The following is a 17709-nucleotide window of genomic DNA, read 5'->3' on the forward strand; positions in this document are numbered from 1 at the left end:
CTCCTCTCTTTGGAATAGATAACAGTCAGTTATTTTATTTGAGCCGGTAAACTTAAATCCTGTAAACCACAACCACTAAACTTTGTAGACTTTTGTGGGTACTTTTTGATTTCTGCGAAAAAGGTCTCTTTTCATGCATACCAATACGCCGTGTTTCAGCCTGCTGTGATTAAGCACAAAACCAATTACATAAGAGACGGAAGGGAGCGTGCGAGAGTGAGGACGGGGGAATTTGCATGGCTGCCTCCTTTTATATGGGCTGCTCATTAGATTTAGCGGGCGCACCTGCAGACGACCTGGAGCTGCGCGATGTGATTGCACGCCGCCTCATTCCTTTTTCAATCCGCTAATTTGATTTTTTAAAGCCCGGCGCTCGAATTCTCGGAGGCGCCCGTAGTTATAGCGCTTCCTGAATTATCATGGATCTTCAGTCTTTTATGACAGCGGTAAGGGGGAGGCCTGGACCGACTTTTAATTGGACGTGGAGCCGTGGCTTCGTGTGGCAGGGAGCTCAGTGAGAGTCTCATTTTTGAAGCAGAAGGCACCGGATAAAAGACCATTTTGTGGTTATCAAAACAAACAGACATGGAAAGCCCCCCTGGTCCTTAGTGCAGTACGAGAGTTCTGATTGTACTGAAGCCTGGCTTTTTTTCTTACTTTTATCTTTGATTTTAAAAGCATTGCAGAACTGTGTCCTGTCGTGCTACGTGGAGTTTGCTGCTTAATAACAATATTCAGTGAAGTGAAACGATGTATAGTATATAGTTTGGGTTATAAACAATACTTATGAGATGCAGCAGAGAAATGCTGTCTTAAGATTCATAAAATGTGGTAAAGAAATGATTGTCCAAATGAATAAGGAAAGACATCTTGTTGCTTTTTGTCATTAGTTAGTTTTGTTTGAACCTTATTGAACCCGTGTTTTGTAGTTGTCCATGACCATGAAAGGCACTTTTGTACGTCGCTTTGGATAAAAGCGTCTGCCAAATAAGTGTAATGTTTGGCGCAGTCATTTACTGAATTACCCGGAATGCCCTCCAGTCCAACTGTAACTGTGGCTGATATGCAGCTAGTTAGTCATGTGATCATGAGTAACGAGTGTTTGATGACCAATCTTATTTCTCCTTATCGTCCTGCGAAGTGGAAATGCCTGGGAGAGAGAGAGGGAGAGAGAGAGAGTGTGTGTGTGTGTGTGTGTGTGTGTGTGTGTAATTCAGCTGTAATTCAGACTTCCCTGTATTGCACTGAGGATGATCTCCTCCGCCAGCATGACTTACTGTCTCAGAAGGCTGGTCTGCCTGAAAGTCCCGGGTTTCAGGGTGTGTGGGACGCCACCCACACAAGGCGTGACGTGCATGCCTCGTTTCACGGAGGGAGATGCAGACAGGTAGGAAGGCGTGAAGGCAGAGATGTGTGCAGAGATGCTGTAGCAGGGAATAAGTACTTTCGCTGCCAAACAGTGAACACAAGGAAGAGACAGAGGGAGAGCTCTTCAGACTGGTGCAGTATAGAGCGATGGTCTGCTGAAAGCCCCTTTTAGACAGGGTTTACTGCAGCACTCCATGTGTTCTAATGACTCTCAATAAGTAATTGGTAGCACAAAAAATTAATTGGACCAGAACGGGGATAAAGGGGACATTTTACTGAACCTGTACTTCATTTTAACAAATTGCTAATAGTTTCCTAAAAATGAGTATGTCAGGGGTCCCCAATCTTATCCAAAAAGGACCATTGTAGGTGCAGGTTTTTGTTTTACCCCAGCACCAAGACACCTGATTCTGCTTGTAGCATGTTGCATTCAAAAGAAAAAGTCAAGAGACCAACCTTTTAATCAGTGGTCAATAGTCAAAATGGCAGCTTGTGCCAAGGGAATTAGCTTGTAAGGATAATGGGGAAAAAGCAGCTTTTTTGGATCCAAACTCCTTTTTTTTTTTTTTACAAGCCAGCGCCTTTGCAGCACTGCACTGTCTTATGAATTTGGCGCCCTCATAAACCGCCTTGCTGAACCTCTGCGGCTAAAACAGGAAGTGGTAGATGTGTGAACTTCCTTTCCCTCTACTTGCCACGGTAATGAAATGTAACGTTGTTCTTGCGTTCTCAGACTTGCTCAACTCTTGTGCAGCTGTCTACAGGTGTTGACCACATCCGTGGGATTAAATAAGACTGTTAGCAAGGTTCCCAAAGGAATGTGCTGAACAGGAGGTGTGAACTCACTCCCTGAGGTAGAGCCCTTCAGTTCATGATCATTTTTAACACCCAAACCCCCCATTAAAAATGGGCTTGACAGATTCCGCTCCACACACTTTCTCCTCCTTTTGCAGAGCTGATTTCAGTAAAGTTTTAGTAAAGTTGTTTCACTGTTGGTTAAATAGCAGAAGACTGCTGGCATTATTAACATTCTGGAAGGGAAAATGTGATTCTGGGGGGCTGGGTGGGTGGGGGGGATGAGCGGGGTCTGTGAATGTTTGGTGGGAAGAAATGAACTGGGGCCAGCTTTGAAGAGGCTGAATGGAGGAGTGAGTTTTCTTGTCTCTGCCATATGAAATCTGTTGTCCTTGCTGGGTTATTCTGGCCAAGCTTGCGGTTGGTGCTGCCTCCCAGTGACTCAGAAGGGTTGACTCAGAAACCCACAAACAGAGAAAAATAAAGCCATAAATCTTGTTACGTTTTAACTGGTATGCATTGCTAATGGTAGATCTGAGAAGTATTTTCACCATGGGTAAGCGGCAGCCCAGAGAGTACAGTAGGAGGCCTGATTGTGCCCCTGGTCAGTTCCTGGTCATTTCCATCAACATGAGAGCTACTGTTCTAAGGCATAGCAACACAGTGGCAAAGTGCCATATTTCAGGTGGCCATCATCATATAGACTATGCTGTTTTCCCCCACACGCATCTACCACAGTTTCCATCAATGCCCATCAAACTGCAAGCATGGTGGAGACACGTGGCCATCACTATGGAAACCCACCGTTTGAACACACAGTCCTCAGCATGGGCATGATCCGTTACATCATACAGTAATCACCAATGTGAGAGCTCGGTACGTACAGACAGTAAGCGCCATGGAGACCTGGATCCTAAGGATGCCGAGGTAAACCATGTGACAGACGGCATGATGGAACAGGTTTGGGGATGCCCAGAATGATTAGTGGTGCGTCTACGCGATCAACAGCAGTGCAGATCTCCCTGTCAGAAGGAGGGTTTTCTCTCTCACTGGGAGAAGTGTCCTCCGCTGGCCTCTAAGACTATTGATCCACTGGAGCATTCTGGCTGGTCTACTCTTAAGGAGGACTTTATTATCCCAAATAGCCTTCGTTCCCATGGGCAGCGTGCAGTGACAGTTCTTTGTCTGCAGAGGGAGGGTGAGGAACACAAATGAGGAAGATCTGAAGAGATCTGGGCTGCTTGTGCTTTGGCTTGTCTTGCGCGACAGAGAGGAGCGACAGATCAGAGCCACGTTGGCGCTTCTGCCGTCCTTCGGGGACCCCATACGCTCCCCCTGCCACGGGGTGTCGACTGCGCCGCCTTCAATTAGAGAGCCATCTCTGATGAAATATTAATCTGAGGCAACACAGAGCTGTGGATCTGTCACCAAAGAGTCCTCGCGCGTGTGACGTCCCACAGGGAAGCCACGTGATTGGTGCGTTACGGTTCAACTCGTGGCAAAGTCAGAGGAGGGGTGGAGTCAGTGTGGGTAGGGGTGGGGCTGGGTTGGGTTGGGGTCTGGCCCAGGCAGGGAGATTGATCACCTCGGAGTCGGGCCAAAATCCACATTGGTAAATATGTGCTCCTGTCATATTTACACATTTATTACTGATCCAAACCTCCCTCACTGTCGGATGAAAAATTCTGCAGTAAAGGTTTAGCGAAGTGACATGGTCCATATTAAAGAAAGATACACATTTTAGTGGCTAGTCTCCAGCTGCATGTTGGGTATGCAGCCATATGGTAATTGGGTTGTTTTGAAACGTGTCTGAGAAGGGGTTGCCTTTTATGGGTATACGAATAGGGTTTTTTTAATAGCACTTATTTCTGACTGCAGTAAATATTCATATATGTCTAGCTTGTATGTGATGTATCTGTTACAGTGCTCCTCAGGGGACTGCTTTTAATATGCCGGTTCTTCATCTGTAACAGAACGGGGAGTGATTTAAGTGTGTGTGCAGGCACGCAGTGAAACATAATGTCTTTGTTCGGGAAAATGAATGGATCCAGTGACTTCTCTACTGGATTTATTTTTTGCTCTCACGAGGCTACAGTGGGCTATAAATACACACGTCTTTCATTATCGCTTCTTTAATCAGGTTTGTGAGATGAAAAGAAGCACCATTTAAAACATGTGAGCCTCCTATTCATTATAGCGGAAACTGACTTTCTCCTTAACTTTGGGGGATTTTGCAAGTAAATGTTAGTTTCTTACCCCAGTGCTTAATTTGGAAAACACTACAATGGAGGAAATATGTTGTATGAATACGTAACACTGGGTGAAATTTAACATTTAAACTAGACTACATTTTCATTGGAATTGAAAGGGGGCCTTGTGATTATGTCCTTTGGGTATGATACATGTTAACACTTGCATGAAGTTCTATAATAACAACATTATACAGTATGAACATAAAAGTTAAACATATTAACATAGTTATCTTCTTTTATGTGGATTTCTGTCACATTCATCTTAGGGTTTTCTTCTGTGCTGCTTGTGTCATGAATTAGTGGACTTAGTAACTTCACCACTGAGGCCTAATCCAGGGATTCTGCTCATCTGGGGTTTGTTCAGCTCATAAGAAATGCAGGACAGCACATAATGCAGGTGCAGGAGCTGCTGTTCGCCTTTGAGAATGGCAGATGAGGCTGGGAGCCATGTTGGTTTTGCTGTGTAAGCAGGGTTCCACAGGAAACCTGCAGTCTGCTCCAGCTCACGGTCCCAGATGGAAGGGTGACAGGTCTGCCTCGCTTATTTGGACATGCACAAGGCCATCTCTCAAAGTCACACTGAGGTCCAGCATTCCATCTGCACAGCAGAACACACCACAGGAATCCAAATGCGCAATGGGGGGGGAGGGGGGTGGATAGAGTTATACAGTTCCTTGTTCCAGGTGACAAGAAAATTAACGTATTAACGGTACGACACCAACTTCTTCTGTGGTCTCTGTGTCCTCTCTGAGAGCACACTGCAGTCTGAAGGTGATGAGGGGGTCAGCCGTTACATGGATTTGCTGATTTGCATGACCATCTGACCCTAAAGAAAGACGTCTCGAGTCTGATCAGTCTGAAGATAAACAGAAACAAATGACCCAGGCCAGGTGAATTGGAGATTAGGTGTAACTCAATAGTTTCTTTTCCCCCTGCAGGACATCCATTGAAATATATAGTGAAATATAAAGGGATCACAGTGCTGTGATTCTTCCATCTGCTTCATACATTTCAGTTTCTTCCGTCCCCCATTCATGGTAATGTACACGTCTCTCCTGCTCTCGTCTACTACGGCACATTCTCGTCATATCCCACGGCTTTGAAAAGCACAGTGGCGCCTTAAACATTGATGGCGTCTAAAGGAAAGCGTTTTGCACCTCCAGGGAAGACCGTCATCCAATGGGACTTCGGTGAAGGGCGGGTTCGCCCTGTAAAGATGGCGTATGGTCCCCACGGGCACTCGCGCAAGTTTTGCATTAAAAATACATGTGGCAGAGAACACCAAGGTCTTGTGAACAAGCTTGTTCCTCTTTAAGTGTGAATGCCCGCCTGCTCTGACACACCACCTGTGAAACTCCTTAGACCAGAAGTACCACACTCAGGTGTTTGCGGCTTCCTTTATTTGGTAGCCTCAGGAGGACCTTGAGAACAAACTGCGTGCATTTTTAGTAAATCAACAGCTTAAATGAGTCATTGGTGCAGAGTCACACCAGTGGACACTGTAGCCCTCCAGGACTGGATTCTGACACCTGTGCTTGAGGCCATTTTGTATTCTGGTGAATAAGGCATGCACTGTACAGCACGTCAGCTGCTGCTTGCTACCCATTCTGGGAAAACAAAATGGCTGCTGTGTATCATCTGAGTTGGTGACTCTGGTGATTCCCTTCATTTCAGTGTAAACTCCCTTCGATTGTCGAATGAGCCATATAAGTGCAACCTATCGTATCGGTAAATGTGATGTCATCTCAACATGTGAATTAGGCTCATGCTGTATTCGTCCGGAGCTTGCTCCATTTATTATCATGGTCTCTGGAATCTGGAATGTCGCTATCAAATGGCTTGCAGCAATAACAACATTACCTGGGGAGTTTCTAAACATGTAGAAGTGCAGAGACACTGCACAAAACTTTTCACTCAAAGTCTGTCCGTGTCTGAGAACGACTTTTACAAATCTGTAAAATATTATCACAAGATTGTGTGTGAACACAGTTTGTTACTGTTACTATATCCTGCAGTATACTATATTTTACCAGAAAGTGCTTATACATTCTAAATTAAATTCCATATTAATGTACAAAATCAAACAGTTTCTGGTAATCAAAATTAATGTTTTTTGCTCTTGGGAATTTCCAAACCGAAGCAGGAGCTCATACGAATTGCAGAACTGCCTCTAAGATTAAATCAACAGGCACAGTGTTGCAAAGATGTGTGCTATGTTTCATCTCAGATCTTATTTATTTGGAGACTTGGGTGGTGAGAGTTGGCTTGATACTCAATTTCACGATAAATGGAACAGAATCAAAAAAGGCGAGAAAAACAACCTCAGTTGGCAAGAAATATTCTTATTTTCTTAAATGTGTCATTTTCATAGTTTCTTGCCATTGATTACCTCTGTTCTTTCTAACCTATGCAAACACAGCTAGGAAATATATCACACGGGTGATGTTGAGTTATGTTTTACATAAAAAAGTAATTAGAAAGAAAAGTATGAGGTATAAATGCACTCCTGGCTTCACCTCAGACGAAATCACCGCCCCCAAGTATGCATAAGTATTAAAAAAGTTCTGAGGTTCACACCTTGCTTATCTGTCTTCAGTATGAACTTTCATCACCTGCTGTAAGATGATAAACTGACTTTTAATTTGCTTTCACTCAGGGATAGATCAAGGTTTCAGAAATATTAGATTTTGGCAGGCTTGTGTGGCGGTTATGAGGGAACTGTGTCATTATGAAGTCGTTTTTTTGTGGGGGTTTTTTACACTCATTGGCTAGGTCACGCATTTGGCAGTACCGCACATTGATTGGTCCATATGACAACAGAGGGGGTAACTGAACTCCCCCTGCTCAGCTCTCTGCTGCCAAAGGCCCTGCCAGCTGCGGGAGCGAGTCAGCGTGGAGCCTGGAGGAGGGGAGACCGGGGGGCGCAGGAAGGATCCAAAAAAGCCCGAGAGGGTCCCAATGCAACAGGAGCGGAGCGGAGGCTGCCCCCCGCATCTTTTCAAGGGCATTGCTTTACACAGGAGCCGCGTCGCTAAAGATTACAGATGTAACCAGAGCGGCCCCCCTGCACCGTGACGGACAGGGCTGGGGTTCACCTGGCGCTCTCGTCAGGCAGTTTGATACCCCCCTCTCCCCGAGACCAGATGCTGTGGGAGTCTCCAGTTGCTGATTAGTGTGTAGAAGCGTTGTCCTACAGATTTGCAAGGAGAAAGGGCTGGCACGAGTTCCTGGTGTTGGATTGTGGTGTGTGTGTAGAGAGAGAGAGAGAGAGAGAGGGTGTAGGAGAAGGGCAGAAAGAGAGAAAGGGAGTATAAATCTGAAACAGGGGGAGTTGGCTGCAGCCTAACTTGTGTATTGTCTCTGTTCCCTTCATTTCTTAGCCTTTATGCCATTTTGTTCTTTCCTGGGCATCATTAGATGGCCGTTCAAACCAGCCTGTGGGAACTCAGTTTAATTTCCTTCCAGCGGAGATTTTACTGGAAGGCTGGGTTTTAAAAAAGAACCATTTCAGGTGCCAGGTAGCTCTTACTGCCTAATGTCAGAGGGAGTAAAGTTTCATTCACTGCTTAGAAATGAGCGTAGATGGCCCAACTCAGTTTAAACTCCAGGGAGGCAAGGGAGGGCAGCCATCAATTTCTGTGCCCAATGACTGAATCTGTCTCTGTGCCAGTACTGCAATACTGGTCTCGGTACCTTCCGCTGCTTCATGTACTGCATAATAAATGAGCATAATTCCTGTGAAACAAGTTTGAACATAAAATAAGCAAGGCAGCGCATATTATTACAAGGTTTAGTTGATATCCCAGAGTAGGAGCAGTGCTGAAATACCTACAGCAGCTTGTCACAGGGAGCTATCGGTGGTGTAATAGTTCCCCTGTAGTGTTGAAAGTATAGGCCTGGTGTGCAATGTTCCCGATTGCCACCTTCACAGTAAGTGCTCTGAAAGCTTGCTGGAGGATACAGCTAAGAGAAAAAGTGGAAGATCAGAGGCGTAACATCTGTGCTGTCTGTTTGCAGTTTATGGGGCGAAAAACAGCAGAAGGAACCAAATGGCTCATTTTAAATCGAGTGAAGCTTCCATCCCCAGAACCCAGGGGTCCCGCCTTCTCATCTGCGGTGCTCAGTTTTCTTTTCTGCAGGGGTGTTTTCTGAGCCTTCCTGTAGAGGTACTTTACGGAGGTGATGCACCTGCTCCGGCAAGAACAAGCAAAGCTCGAGGGGCACTTCCTAGGTTTAATGGCGCTTGGCCATGAACAGTCAACAGGGGAGAGAATGCTCCTGCAGCTTTGCGTTTGACACCAACAGAACCCCTCCTCTCAGCTGTGCTGTGCCTGTTGCTACAGCAACACACACCAGCCAGTCCAAAGCCATGTGCTTTCAGTCCTCCATAGTTGCTCTGCCTTAAATAGTTCATTAAAGGGCAGAACATGGGTGGATGCTTCGGAGTAATTCAGTTTTTTTTCTGTTTTTGAGGTTGTGGGGAGCTGACACAGAAGTTATCTGAGGGTGAATGACTTGGCTCTAATGCTGGTCTCTGCACCTTTAACCCCTTCACATTGCATGTGTCTGTCTGCAGTGCAAGGACTGGGTCTTGCCTAACTTCAAGTGTGGATGCTGGGATTTGGCTGCAGTGTTGCGTGGGTGGTGTCTGTGGGAGTGGGATCTCCTGGTAGAACGGAAGAAACTCTGAAAGAGCGCTGTTGTGAGGGGGAGGAGGGGCTCTCCTCAAGGCACTCCCACAACACAAGCTTCCCTAAATAAAGTATGAGATTCACTGTGTGGATTATTCCTCCGTATCTAGCAGGAATCTGTGCCTGCACCCATTCTGTCACTCTGACAGATGATGAGATCGGACTTGGCGTAAAATTAAGGAATGAGCAGATTCATCTCCTTGTGGCTGAATCCGCACAAGGCTGAGCTGAATGTTTAAAGAGATGCCAACTCGCTCCTACTATAAAATGGGAAACCACAGATGGGTCAGCAGTTCAGCGGTCTGGCCCTGGATGACCTGACCAATGACGCCATGGCTGCGACCTGGATCCAGTCCCTCCAGTGGTTGTGTTTGTATCCCATTTCAAGCGCAGTGTGATCGCAGAAGCAGTGCCATTATACAGACGCGTCATCCCGCTGTGTGTGTGTGTGTGTGTGTGTGTGTGAGTGTGGGTGTATGTGTACGTGTGTGACAGAGGACCTATGACAGCATGGTGAGGACACTTAAAACTGAGAGCAAAGCTGCCGAATATTCAGTGCCACGCCTGTTGCAGCAGAATTCAAATGACGCATTTAAAGAGCAGGTTGCTTTCTGTGCTCACAAACACAGTTGGAGGAATTGGGTTGTCTATATATAGTATTGTGACTGTGTGTTAAGGAACAAAAATTGCAGCCGAATAAATTTCCCTAATAAGGATGATGAAGTCTCACTTGACTACATATGACTATCAGGTTGGGCCTCCACCCACAAACTCGATTGTTTGATCCTCCGCCCACAATCACGATCACGCTGCCATTTTTGGGCACACCCTGTGCCCATTGGCACGGTAGAGGTTGGAATGCAAACGGTTGCATTATTGCCACACATGTACGCACGCACGCGTGCACACAAACACCCACGCTCCATGCTCCCTTCTCTTGCTTGCTCTTTGCTTGCGGGCTCTTCCTCTCGCTCTGATTTTGGGGAAGGAGGAGTTCAGGCTCAGGCTATTTGTACTGGTGCTTTTCTTCCTTCTCTGTCCTGGGTCCTGTGTCTCTTTTGCTGTATCATTGCAGAGGGATGCCAAGGAGGGGCTCTCCACACTCAGCCAGGGAAGCTCTACAGAAGAGCTATGGGAGAGCCAGACAGCGTGTCTGTCTTTGCTGCCTTTCTTTGAGGATGTAACGATGTAATACAAGTGATTTCAGAATCTAGGAGACACTGTTATCTCGAGCCACATACGCAGCTTACATCTTTACGTGCAAATCCATGAACACAGCTGGATGTTTTACTGAAGCAAGTCTGGTTAAGTATCCCGCTCAAGGGTACAAGGGCAGCACCCGAGCTGGGAATGGAACCCTTAAGTACCATAATCATTGAAGAACAAGCACAGTTCACTAACCAGTACACTGCACCGCTGCCCAAGGTATTTTTTTCAGTCAATACTCGCACTAACTAACCTGGTGATGCACTGAATTTCCACTACGTGTCCATCTTTCCTTTCACACTGGTTTGACGTGGATGCTTTTTGAGGTGCACATTTCTTGCTTCATTATGATGGTGTATGGTTGTGGTGCAGAAACAGCCTTTCCATTACTCTTTCTGCTGGCTGTTTTTTTTTTTTTTTTTGTAGTCGTGATGCATGGACCACAGCATATGAACATTTCCATGCATTTCGCACCTTTCTCATAAATAATACATTCTGTATCATCGTTTTCATTGCGACTCTCCAAGTGGGCAGTCTTCCCGGAGGATGATCAAATTGACCATCTCCTCGCTGCAAGCTGTTCTCTTTCCTGCCAGCTTGGGCTGATTCTGCACTGGCCAAAATGCGGAGCGAAGCGGCGGCGAGCCTGCCCGAGCGTCTGGAACACCCCGTCATCGAAAGGGCATCCATTCAAGCCCGAACGCCCCGTACTGCCACCGCTGCTGAGCACCCTGACACAGAGCCGGGGGAGGTGGCCGCTGGCCTTCAGAAGTTTTCCGTTGTGATGTGTCGCCGTTCTGGAACGTCGTGCCGGCACGGAACCTTCCGGCTCTCAGCCAGCTGCCGCCAGCTCTCATGGATGCTGCCAAAACATCTGCCTGGCCACCTGCTGGGAGCGTAAATATAGATGCTACCTACGTCCTGTGAAGACACGAGGGGATAGTGTCATCTCTGGTAACATGACAGCGTGTCTTAACTACTCCTCAGTTGAACTGGCAAGGCATAAAATGCCCACCTTCCAAAAAAGCCAGTGCTGCTGAAAATACTTCTTTTGCACCTTCTTCAACAGTCTAGGCTCCTCGGATGATTAGATTGCAAAAGATTAGGGGGGCCAGGTGTTTCAACGAATTGCGTTATTTCCACATTTCGTCAGAGCAGAAACAAATTGCTGGGTGTGAAGTTGATATGCGCTCGGTTTGCTTTCGAAATACTGAGAAGCTGCTGACAGCCTAATCCCAGGGGTACGGGGATACTCTCTGGAATCACTCTGAAACTGTTAGCAGACTTTTTAACTCGGCAAGGGGAAAGCCATTCAGTCTCCAATCTCCGGCAGAGTGTGGAGCAGTTCCTAATGGCTGACTGGCAGTAATCTGCAGCCAAAATAACCTCCGTGCTGGAAAGTCAGGCTGAGCTTTTTGTGCAAACCCCACTCAATTACGGCCCCATTCTGATCCAGCCTCGGGAGTCTCTCAGCCGAAAAACGTCCAGCGTCCGCTTCGACGCGACGGCTCTGAAATGAGTGTGCCTTGGGCACCATCCGGTGGCGAGCGGTGGCATGGCAGGACTCTCGCGGCGGGGAGCTGGCACCACTTCGCTGCGGCGTTCGTGAGCCGAGGCGCGTATGAAATATTAATGCGCCCGCGAAAAGAGACGAGACGCCGTCGTGTTGGCAGCGCAGCGGGCATCGCGCGCATCATTTAGTGGGCGTACAGGAGCCACTGCAGGTGCGGTGGACAGGAGAGAGAGGGAACCAAGTCCAAGCATGTCTGCAAGGGATGACTGTGCCACTTGTGAAAGACCGATGAGTCCTCAAACCAAATGCCGCACATATCGCTGTGGTGACGTGTGGAGCGCAGATTCCAGCCTAACGTGCCAAACTAGGAGCAGCACACTCCAGCACGTCTCCGTTTAAACTTTATTTGCAATTAATTTGAGCGCCCCCGGGCACAAGGCACAGTGACCTGGTTTCTGTTGGTTAAGGCTGAAGAATTAGGAACTGCTCCCGCCCACGCCTGTGCCAAACCTGCCCCTTGCTGCTGGGAAGAGCTGGTTGCGGAAGGCTGGTTCTTGCGAGGGATGATTCTCCATTTCCTCATTTGGCAACTTGCCTGCCAGCCGTTTGCAGGTCAAGAGCTTTGCCCGGACGAGAGTTTGTGCGTATGTCTGAAATATAATGATGAAATTATGGGTCCTCCGCTGTGAGGTAATTGGATACGTTTCCGCTGGGGCTGGGTTTAAGCTGACCCTTGAGCCGTTTCTGTGGTTGAGGCTGCAGGTGGTGAGCTATGCCTTTTGGCACAGCTGTGTGTGTGTGTGTGTGGGGCGGGGTGGCACAGGTGCCTGCTGCAGTGAAACAGGAGCTATGGCTCTGGAGGCTGGCACCCAAAGCAAATGGGGGGGGGGAGGGGGGCTGACACACTGCAGGATAGGGCGCCAGTCGAGGGGACACCCAAGGTCACACAGGCAGAGCTAGATGCAGGCAGAGCACAGTGGAACTTCAATTACAGCTCCAGTATATTGTCATACATCATCTATAACTGGCCCAGCCAAAATAACTATACAGTAATTCACTAGTTTTACAATTCTTTCCCTTGCATTTCCTCACCGAAATGTGCTTCAGTGATAGTTTCACATTTTTAAAAGTTTTCCTGAGCAAGCTTATTGAATTGAAAAGGTATCCACTAATTTTGTAGATGGCATATTATCAGAGAAAAGTGATCATAAAGACACATAAATCCTGTCCTTATATTGAAAATGTCAAGTGCAGTATAAATGTAGCTGCATATAAATGAATGCCATGTCTGCACACTGCAGTATTTACAAATGTAATTTATTCAGCTAAACCTTCAGTCCCTTGACCTTAATCACAGCTTTCCATGTATACTGCATACCAACAATGTATAATAAAAGAGTGATCAGACACATCGCTGCACGGTAACATGAATCACATTCTCATAAACTGAACACTGCATTGTTTAGCCAGGGAGCATTTACGTGTGTGTCTAGCATTTCACTGGTAATGTATTAGCTGCAGCATTACATCAGGAAATGTTGTGCAATCCACGTCGTTTCTACATGACAAGACAACACTTCTCGAAATGGGGCCATGACAAAAAATTACAGAGTGGGTATGTGACGGGGGGGGGATCTTTGAATTTGGAGAGTTTTTTTGGAGGGGGGAGGGGAGGGGTGTTGTTATGGAAACCAGCTGAATCAGAGAAGACAAAGATTATCCTGTTGAAATGATCCTGCAGATAATAAGGACTCAGGTGCTAGAAACTTATACTTCCTGCTGTGCTGGCTGAGGGCAAACTGAATTTTTTGGTTTTCTTCTGGAAACATAAGCCTAAATCCAGGGATAGTTTTTAGTTTGCTAAATAACTGTTGTACATACTGGAAGATATTGCTTAAGATGAGCAATACATTTGCTAAGGTTGCACTTGAGTAGAGGTATATCCCTTACATCCCTCTACTGTTGCAAAGGTTGTATCGCTGGCTCGTCTAGGATCTAACAATTACTTCTGAAGCGGCTTCATTAATTTGCAGCGGCTATCTGTCTGACACTGAAGGAGTATTCCCAGGCTGGGTGTCCTTGCTAGCTAACTACATTAAAAATTAGCAAGCGGCAAACATAGATTCTCCCAATCAATGCTGCTTGGAGCCACCCTTGGTAACGGAACATTGGGCCAGACAGTGCAATTTTCCATGCTGTCGATGTGCAGTGCATACAGTTTGCTTCTTTCAAAATGGGCACTTAACCTTCATGTGACACACACTCTGCCCTGTCCACCTCTGTGACCCAGTGACCAATCAAGTATTATCATTTACCCATCAATCACTCGCACAAAGCAACCAGTCAGCAACGGGCCACCATAGCCTAATTCATCTCATTCGCTTGTTCCCGGCAGCGGAGGTGTTCAGGCAGGCGTGGACAGTGAAGAATGTGCCTGAAGGGCCTATGCCTCACCGCGATGACACAAGAAGCATCCCCGCACTCCAGCTGAGACAGCCGGACACCGAGGCCCTGACAGGCGGCCTTAGTGTCCATTTTAATGTCCATCTAACGTCCATCTTTGTCGAGCTGTCACCATAGACATAAACGGGTCCATCTACAGACAGCAGCAGGCCTTCCTCTTTAGCCCAGTTCCATCTCTCTTTCATAGTTCCTCATCCCCCTCTTTGGTGTTGAAATGGCCACATATCAAATGTAAGCAGATGCCTATCTTAGCACTCTTAATTGCTTTGAGAACATGTTCCTCTAATTTACTCAGGCCACGCAGTGAAACTTCTTGTGTAGTTTTACAAAAGGAGCTTTCTTAGACAGTGTTGTCAACGTGTGTTCGTGTGTTTGATTTTTAAAATATATATATATATAAACTGTAACAATACACTGACTGGGTTTCAAACACACAACACCATATTAGCTGTAGTGTTGCTCCAAAGCAGTCTGTGTGTGCATTAACTGGCAAAGTGGGCATCAATACCAGATCTAGAAGCATCAGCAGACCAGGATACGTTTTGCATTGCGACTGAGGTAAAGCACCAGGGGGAGAAGCCATTCATGTTCCTTCAAGCCTCTGTGTACAGAGATTTTATCACGTTTATGATTTAGTGTGCCGGTAAAATCAGAACTGCGCCGCTTCCTGGGGTCGGGTGAGTTCATCAGACGGCCTGCAGCCTCCGCGGCCCTGCCAAACGCAGGAGAACACATCAGGAAGCGCTTCTGGAGCGAGGCGGCAATCAAAAGGGTGCTGGAGGGCCTGACGCTAACTCAAACAGGGATAAGTGGGCGTAGCCGCCATGGTTACCTGTAGGCTGGCGCTGTCTCTCTGAACCCCGTGTCAGTCGCGGAGCTTCTCAGTAACGTATACTAGCCCAGTCAACAGTGCATGGGTGAGACTGCCTAACTGCAGTGTAAAAGTTTCAGTGTATTCCAAAGTAAAACGAGACATTTCTCATCACCTAAACTTCAAATTCTGGTACCAGCCACAAAGGCATAAATGCCTTCCTAAAAACATTTGGGACCTGTGTTGTCTGAGAAAAAAAATGCAGTGGGCGAATATATTTAATATCTGGCTCAGATGCCAGAAGGACACTAGGGGTATTTAAATTCAGTGTGCTCATTAGTCAGAGAACACCTGCTGCTGTACACAGAACTAAAGTGTAGAGATTGACAGGCACACTAAAGCATTGTATCTGTCAATCGCAGAATTGTATGTCAAGTATTTTAATGGGAAATATAGGCCTACTGTCTGACTAAGCAACCCCACCACTGCCTGCTTTGACACATTCAGCTTTTCCACTTCTGATAAGTTATATAGTATGAAGGTCGCCTTTGTATTACGTCTCTTGGAATTTCAGTGGAGGCTCTCGCTCCATTGTCACACAGTTATGAGGGTAAACGCGAAACAGTAAAATCCAAGCATATGACTTGTAGCATGGGATGGCTGCTGCCAGGGGGACCCACAGCAACATGCTGTAACCACAGCAACACGGTGTTTATCAGGTCACGTAACACTTTGTTTCCGAAGTCTAGCTGTGTTATATCCCCTTGGGACAGCCTGCTGTTTCACAGTCCTGTCAGTAGTAAGAAGAATTCTTAAGCAGAGCGACAGCGTTTGCCTTTTTACATGGTATACATTTATACAGCTGGATATTTTACTTAAGTATTTCAGGTTAAGCACCTTGCTTGAGGGTACAACGACAGCGTCCTACCTGGGAATCGAACCTGCAAGACCAGCTCTTATACCCATTGTACTACACTGCCAGTCAGTCGCTAGCTGCTATTTGTGTGAGTCCTGCCATTGGGGCTGTGGCAAACACATCCATCAATAAAACCATTCTGACTACGCATCTCCTCTTGTGTCAGCCATCTCGTGGGAAGCAAGAACAAGGGGACATTCCCCCCTGCTTATACTGTAGTAGCGAAGGCCAGTGATATTGGCATTTTAATTGCAGAACTAATGAACTGACGCTAACGGTGGGGAGATGAGGGAGTAATTATCTACACCGAGGGGTCGCACACCGAAAGATGGCTGCTTTTCAGCGAGTCACCGGGGATTCTGGGAAATGCCTTTGAAGTCTGGTGGCCGCTGCCGTGTTTTCTCAGAATGCCCAAGCTTGTCAATAAATGGAGGCGGAGAACGACGTGCCTGGTGTCACTGGATGTAGAGCAACAAAGTGATCAGCCCTCCCTGCCTGCCAATCTAAAAAGGCGTTCAGGAGTAAGGGACCGGTTTTCTCTAGTATTTCTGATATCGGTCCAAGTCTCCCTAGTCTTTTGATTTCCTTTGGACTGGCCATTGTGAAGTAGAGCATGATAACCTGATTGTAAATGTGTTAATGATCAAACATTGCCACCATCATGATACATTGGTAGATTGAACATTGACCCTTTTGTGCATTAGTGGGCTGTCACACTAAAAAGGCAACATGAATACTGTCATACGTACTGGCAACTCCAAGATAATTACATCAGTGGCTCAGAACACTGACAGCTATCTTATCTGTTATGTCTCATGCAGATCCCGTAAATAATGCTGATTACGGGGTTTGTTCTGTTGGCCATAAATGTGTAGGTTCTACATCATGAACCCGACTCCAGGTGTCAACAGGGCAGGCCCAGGCAAGCTCACATTCAGCTTCCAGAACATGAAGCTTTTCTGCTTTTGAGACCCAAGCCCACTGCAATCTGCGAGCTGCTGCCCTCCATTTCACACGCGGTGTCGCTGTCTCTACCCTCCAGGTGTCCATTGGTCATCTTTACTCTGCCCAGAAGACCGTCGTGGAACAGTAAAGACAGAGAGGTGCACCGATCACGGTGGTCGAGACAAGATGTCCGCGCACAGCCTCGGAGAGAGAAAGATCCGTCCAGCAACGGGGTTGGGGAGGTTTGGATAATTTACTCACCATGCCCTTCGTTAATGTTCCTAACCAATCATGTGTCCTCTTCCTAGGATTGGTGATGTATGTGGACCCTACTCTTCTGTGAGAGCCATACCCCTGTAACACTGTGTGACAGTATACAGTACAGTCTTTTGCTTTAGCATTTTAAAAAAATGTTTATTTTTGTCTCTTCTGCATTGGTGTAATAAACACCTCTGAGGCATTCCATTTTAAATCTGTACTTCTGTTTTCTTTTTGTCTGATATTTCTCAATTAAAAGACAGCTCCAAGCAGCCTTAGCGGTCCATTTGTGTCGCTGAAACTAGTGTCGCTATTAAATTATGTGGGGAAAAAAAAAAACATTTTTCTGCCTGTGTGGGATTTTTTTGGGGGTGTAAATCTTCATTTAAAAATTAGAATTTGTTTCTCCACTTCTCAACAATGGGAAGCCGAGTAAAGCTGAATTCCATTGTGTCTTGTTCGCCAGTTCAGCACTTATCACCTGCAACCAT

General features: G+C 46.6%; 1 protein-coding gene across 1 annotated transcript in view; it reads left to right on the plus strand.

The window, feature by feature from the left end:
- The window catches only part of LOC135260930 (LYR motif-containing protein 4-like), a 29344-nt gene extending 11854 nt beyond the window's left edge, over positions 1 to 17490 (plus strand). The window contains exon 3 of the mRNA XM_064346683.1: positions 17058 to 17490. Within this exon, the coding sequence (XP_064202753.1) occupies positions 17058 to 17108 (51 nt within the window). The 3' untranslated portion in view covers positions 17109 to 17490. The remainder of the gene's footprint in view (positions 1 to 17057) is intronic.
- Positions 17491 to 17709: the final 219 nt, after the last annotated feature.

The sequence above is a fragment of the Anguilla rostrata genome, chromosome 8, assembly GCF_018555375.3.
Source record: "Anguilla rostrata isolate EN2019 chromosome 8, ASM1855537v3, whole genome shotgun sequence".
Lineage (NCBI taxonomy): Eukaryota > Metazoa > Chordata > Actinopteri > Anguilliformes > Anguillidae > Anguilla > Anguilla rostrata.